The sequence below is a fragment of the Aethalodelphis obliquidens genome, unplaced genomic scaffold, assembly GCF_003676395.1.
Source record: "Aethalodelphis obliquidens isolate GAN/ISIS:26980383/991018 unplaced genomic scaffold, ASM367639v1 scaffold35, whole genome shotgun sequence".
Classification (NCBI taxonomy): Eukaryota; Metazoa; Chordata; class Mammalia; order Artiodactyla; family Delphinidae; genus Aethalodelphis; species Aethalodelphis obliquidens.
Genome location: NW_020837979.1, coordinates 4,840,662 through 4,846,661, shown reverse-complemented (window position 1 = coordinate 4,846,661; position 6,000 = coordinate 4,840,662). Strand labels below are relative to the sequence as shown.

Sequence of the window (6,000 nt, the reverse complement as noted above, 5' to 3'; positions counted from 1 at the left end):
CTGCCAGGAAGCGCTGCTTTTGTCCGGGCCGCACTTTGAGAACTGCTGCCCCAGGGCTCCGTCACAGCCACCCTGATTCTCGCTGACCCAGGGCTTTCTGCTTCCTGCCCCTGCTGCCCCGCCTCCCCCCTTTCTCCAGCTGGGGGGCTCTTGCTTTGCCTTCTTTACTGGTCTGCCCTTTGCTGAGCTCTGGGTTCGCCCCGACAGGATGTAGAAAAAATTGTTTTTATCCACTTTTGTCAAGCCAAAGGAGATGGGAATGCTTCTAAAGGCGTTCTAAGTGGGGGGGAAATGGACTCCCCAGATGGGGAACTGTACGCATGGAAGTGGACGCAGTTGAGGGAGGCTGGGGCGTGGGCTCCGGGCTGGTTGGCTTGTGTTTGAGAGGCACACTTACGGGTGAGTCGTTTGGTATCTCTAGGAACGGGCTAGTCCTTGGAGGGGTCAGCGAGGCCCCAGATGTCAAAGCTAGAACACAGACGTGCTTAATAAAAGACTTGGTTAATCCAGGGCGGTTTGCGGAGTAAAGGGGAGGTCTTGGCTCTGAACTTCAGATCCGTTTTAAAGTGTCTTTCCTAAGAGCACTGTCCAGTCCATAAACTATGGATTGGTGTGTCACTGCCCCTTGTCCTCCAGATTCAGCTGGTCTCTCCCATGCCACGTTAGGGGTGACCGTCCCCTTCCTTTTCCTCTCCGGTGGGGGGGGGTCCCTTGCTCACGGTTCATGAACTGAGGCCAGCTACAGCCGTGTGAGGTCACTGATCCCACACAGGCTCCCTGGGGCAAGTGTAATAGCTCCGGGAGCGCTGGGTGAGGTGGGGTGACCGGGAACCGCACGGAATGGTGCCTCCTGTGAAAGCTGGAGTGCCAGACCCTGACGGGACATTGAGGAACCCACATCCTCTTTGTGATTCGCTTCACCCGAGGTCCTCAGCCCAGCAGCCAAATCCTGTGGAGCCTGCCCTTGACCTCCTGCCCTGGGGGCCTGGAGTGTTCTGAAGATGACACATCAGGGTTGGCTCAGCCTGAAGTCTGCATGCCTGTCGGGAGGGTTGGCAGGTGCCCGTGCCCAGGTGCGGTTTTTTACATTACATGACATACGGATGAGAGGGCTGTGGGTGCATCTGGGGCCTGGCGGGGTGATTCAGGAACCATCACTGCTTCCCAGAAGCATGGCGCTTGGGTGTCAGCTGAGCAAATGTTCTGTGTGTCACTGAGATTATTAGAAAGCAGAGAACCATCCCATGACTTAGTGGAAGCTGGGGGCAGGGGCTCTATAGAAGCTGGAGGGGTATCAGGGCCGGAGGAGGTGGGAGGTGTGGGGAGGGCGGCCAGATCTGGAAACTTCGCTTCCCGTCTGGATAGACGGGAAGCCGCGGGGACTGTTGGCAGGCACGTCTTCCTGGCCACCCTCGGTGATGGGACATGCGGCTGGTTCTCTGCAGCTGAGTGATACCAGCATGAATAATCCTTGCGTTGCTTCTCATAGAAATCAAATCTCTAGGACAAGGAAATGTTGCTGTTTCTCGTTCTAAAGGAATGGAATGTCTCTACACCCCTCCCACCCATGGATAGCATGGTCCCATCTCCACGCGTGGCCTGGCAGTGCCCTGGGAGGTCGGCTTCGAGGTATGTTCTTCTGGATGGGCCATGTCCCCGGCCCAGAGGTGGAGGGTAAGGCAGAGGGAAGCAGGGGCACAGAGAGGGACAGTGGACCTCGAATCAGAGCAGCCTTCTGGAGTCTCCGGAGCCCACGGCAGAGGGAGGGCTTGGTTTGTGGATGCAGGATGCAACGGTGCGTGTGTGTGGGGGGAATGGGGAGCTCTGCGGCCTTCGGTGGGGCTGGGTGCCCTGGGGACGGGGTGTAGGCATGACACGGGCCCAGCGTCCAGCTGGCCTCTGTCCACGCCCCGGGCCCCGTGGGGAGAATGGGGGAGAGTGGGCAGTGGCCGTTAGAGTTCTCACCCCTTCGGGTGTCTCTCACGGGAACCAAGGTTAGGAGGAGGAACGCCAAGGAGGAGCTGGAAAGAACTGAATACTAAACAAAGTCTCTCCTGCAGCTCTGGAATGCTCTGTGCACGCTCTCTACGCCACGCCGTCTAGACAGCCTTGACCTTGAGGTGTGGCGGGCGCTGCGCTCTTCCGATCCACACTTATGCAGACCCATTCCCGACACTCTGTAGCATCGTCAGGCACAGACTCTGAGGACGAGAAAGGAATCTTCGAGCTCTTCAAGGCTGAATATAACAGTCCCCTAAGCACACCAGACTCCTCCCTGGAACCTGTGGTTTGGGTACCTTATACGGCAAAAGGGGTTTTACAGGCGTGATTAAGTTGTCGATTTTCAGGTGGGAAGACTATCCTGGATTATTCGGGGGGGCCCCACATAGAGTCACGAGAGTCCTCCTAGGAGGGAGGCAAGAAGGTCAAAGAAAAAAGGCCACGTGCTGATGGAAGCCTGGGGGAAGAAAGGGCAATGTGCTGGGGGCCGCAGTCAAGGCATTGAGGACAAACTCTAGGACGTGGAAAAGGTAAGAGAAGGATTGTCCCCTGGAGCCTTCAGAAGGACCTCAGCACTGCCAACACCTTGACTGTAGCCCCTTGAGACCATGTCAGACCCCTGACCTCCAGAACTGTAAGAGGATCAGGTGGTATTGTTTTAAGCCACTGTTGGTGGTAATTTGTTACAGCAGCAAAAGGAAACTAATATAGAACTCATTGACCTCAGCCCTCTCTTTTTACAGCTGAGGAGACTGAAGCCCATTTGTGGTAGATATTTTCCTTTTTAGTTCGCTAATTTGTAAGTCGTTTATGAGAAGGGAATGAGTTTTCTCCTGCCTCCGTGAATAAGACCAAGTTTTTTTCTGTAATTGTCCTGTTGACGAGAGCAGGCCTTAGAATTTTCAGTTTTATGGGGTCTGATTGCTGTATTGGTTCTATAGGTTCGATGACCATATTTTCTTGAATCAAAATGAAAGAACTCTGATCTGATAAGTATGAGTGGGCTTATGGGGATAATAGGACAGAGGCTATTCCGTAAAACCAGGGACAAATAGCCTGCGCTGTAATACATGGCGTAGTGGCCAACCCACGCCGTCCTGGCCGCCAGCTCCCGTCTCACCTCCCACACCCTCTGCCTCCACAGCACAAGGAAGGAAAGGGGGTGGAAATCTTGACACAGGGTTTTCAGAGGATGCTGCTGCTGATTTCTGAACCAGAACAGACTTTGAAAAGTCCTCCTGAGTCTAAAAAACGAAGACTCATTGCTTCAACCCTTGCAATAGACATCCTGGGCGACCTTCGCCTCAAACCTCAGAGGATTTCGAGATACTACGGAACATTCTGTGCTTTGTTTATTTCCCATCAGTTGGTGGAGAAATTGAACCAATGCACTGGTGACAGTGGGAACAGGTCAGTGTAGGCCCTGGAGGGGAAGGAGGGTGCAGAAAATGTAGCCCTGGAGATATTGCAGGATCGGTTCCAGGCCACCACAATAATGCGAATATCGCAATAAAGTGAGTCACATGGAGTTTTTGGTTTCCCCATGTATATAAAAGTAATGTTTACACTCTACTGTAACCTATCGAGCATGCAATAGCATTATGTGTAAAAAAGTACATACCTTAGTTAAAAAATACTTTATTGCTAAAAAATGCTAACCATCACCTGAGCCTTCAGTGTGTCCTAACCTTTTTGCAATCATGTCAAAGATCACAGATCATCATCACAAATACAGTAATAATGAAAATGTTTGAAGTATTTGGAGAATTACCAAAATGTGAAACAGACACGAAGTGAGCAAACGCTAATGGAAAAATGATGCCAGTAGGCTTGCAAAGAGCTCGGTTGCCACAAACCTTCAATGTGTAATAAAGGCAGTATCTGCAAATTGCAATAAAGCAAAGCCCAGTAAACCGAGGTCAGCCTGCACTGCTGCAGGCCGGGCGACTCGTTCTTGGGTGGCTGTGAGTCTGAGGCGTTAGTTATTGAAAGGACGATTCAAAGATTCGAACAATTCTTGTGGCTTGAGGATCAAGGTTTCCCACAGAAAAAGCTGAGGTTATGTAAATTCCTCTTCATGGATCACAAGATCAGCAGTTACCCTTCAGCAGGGCCAAAGGCACATGGCACGATTTCACTTCCTTTCTTTGGCTCTATTAATGTGGGCTGTCCTATGCTATTTAGTGACTAGGATCTCAACCAAGGCAGGTCAGCTGGATTAATGTGTTTGGTGGACTACAGAGACCGTGTGGAGAGGACTCAGTTATTGACATGCCCTTCATCCTGGGATGATGATGGTATTTGGTGAGATTTACCTGCTCGGGTGAATTCACACCCTTGAAACTTCCTTGGCTTGACCCCAGATGTATAGCTCACTCTTCAGTCTTACCATGTCAAAATTATGGAACAGAAACAAATATTCCCCCTTCAACTGGTCCTTGGAAAAAGAATAAACACAGATACAAGGTAACATTTACTCTTTGCCCAATAAACTCCTTTTGGGGGTATTTCCAGCTTCCATAAGAACCCCATCATGAAGTTATACACACAGTTAATCCAGTGAACTCACCTGTGGTCCCCCTATGTGCCTGGACCTCAGTTTCATCTCCTTGAAACTGGAGAATGGATTTGACCATCTCTAGGTTTCCATCTTGCTTCAGCATTGTTTTTCTCAGATATTATTTATCCTTCTGAGTTGTGACCCTTGAAAGTTACCTTCCTTGTTAGCAAAAGGATAAAACTAATGCCGGCGAGCCCTTCTGACTGTGAGCCATTTGCTCTGGGTATGAAATTCCTAAGATTTCTCTAAAAGAGTTTCTGTATCTGCCTTTTCACCTGTAAGAGCCTCAGTATCTGAATAAATCAGACAGAAGATGTCATTAAGGTTGGTAACAGGGATTTTTAAGGACATTTGGAAAAGTCCTTCCTTTCCATCCAACAGCAGGGGTCCAGGCTCACCCCCTGGGGCTCCGTCCTCTCTAGCTCCACGGGGAGCTCCCTGAGGGGGAGAGGCACATTCAGTATCACCTTTGGGGCTGCTGGGTGGTTAGGAGACACTGGTTTTGTACAGACATGAATTTTCATCCCTAAACTATTCAGTTAGCCACATCCCACATGCTATAATAAATACTTAGAGAATCACCCCCTTCCTTTGCTAACAACTAAACACCACGTAAGACTGGCAGTGGGGGTCTCCTAACCCTAGAAGGACTTCATGGGGGGGGGGGGGAAACGGCACCTACCTCGCTGGTTAAAGCCCCAGAGTCCTCCTTTTCTCTTTAATGGGGCCTTCGTTGGGCAAAATACACATCACTTTAAAACCACCTCACAGCTGGAAGTATGTAACTTACAGCGAGTCACAAAAAATAGGGAAACTTACACAGGGTTTCTCTGGTCACTTCCCCATCTGAGTGATCACGCAGCTGGCGCTACAGCTGAGACGGCGCTCCCAGTGAGGAGGGGAAAGGTGTGTTCACAGCCACCCGGTTGGAGGAGTGACACAAGCCCGATTGGGAAATCCCTGGACGTATAAATTCCTGCCAGACCGCTGAGCTCCCACTGAAGGTGAAAGGCCTGGCAGCCATCCCAGGAGACAGCACCAGGCGAACGATGCAGAGCTGCAGGTAAGAGGGGACAAGGGCAGGGGGGGCGGTTGACCTGGGAGTCAGGACACCTGGGCTCCATCACTTCTGGAGGGCACCTCAGGAGGCTTTCCTGATGGCTCCAGACCCCCGGCGCCTCCTCCATGTGACTTTCCTCATCTCTGTGACCTTCTTCACCTGTGTGAAGGTGACCTTGACCTTTGGGGGCTTCAGATTCTCTGTCAAAAAAGGGGCTGGATTGGAGGATTTCTAGGGACCTTCTCTGATTGGACGTGACCGGCACAACTGCTGTGGAATCAGTGAGAGGAAAGGAATCGCTGAGAGGGTTTGTGTCCAGCTCAGGGGAGGCTGTGCCTCTGAGGCTTCCACTGAGTTTAGAAGCTTTCCTCTTTGGAAG

The 6,000-nt window shown here is 51.2% G+C and overlaps 1 protein-coding gene across 3 annotated transcripts in view; it reads left to right on the top strand.

Moving 5' to 3' along the window:
* The first annotated feature begins 1,335 nt into the window (after nucleotides 1-1,335).
* Nucleotides 1,336-6,000, top strand: part of IL1R2 (interleukin 1 receptor type 2) — a 39,132-nt gene continuing 34,467 nt past the window's right edge. Inside the window, exons 1-2 of one of the 3 annotated variants that reach the window (XM_027128749.1) lie at nucleotides 1,336-1,795; nucleotides 2,061-5,624. Coding sequence is in view for 1 of the 3 variants with exons in the window: in XM_027128751.1 (XP_026984552.1) it covers nucleotides 5,611-5,624 (14 nt within the window). In the remaining 2 variants the exon portion in view is untranslated. Of the gene's footprint in view, nucleotides 5,625-6,000 lie in introns of all 3 variants that reach the window. The other 2 variants (XM_027128748.1, XM_027128751.1) reach the window with 2 other exon arrangements.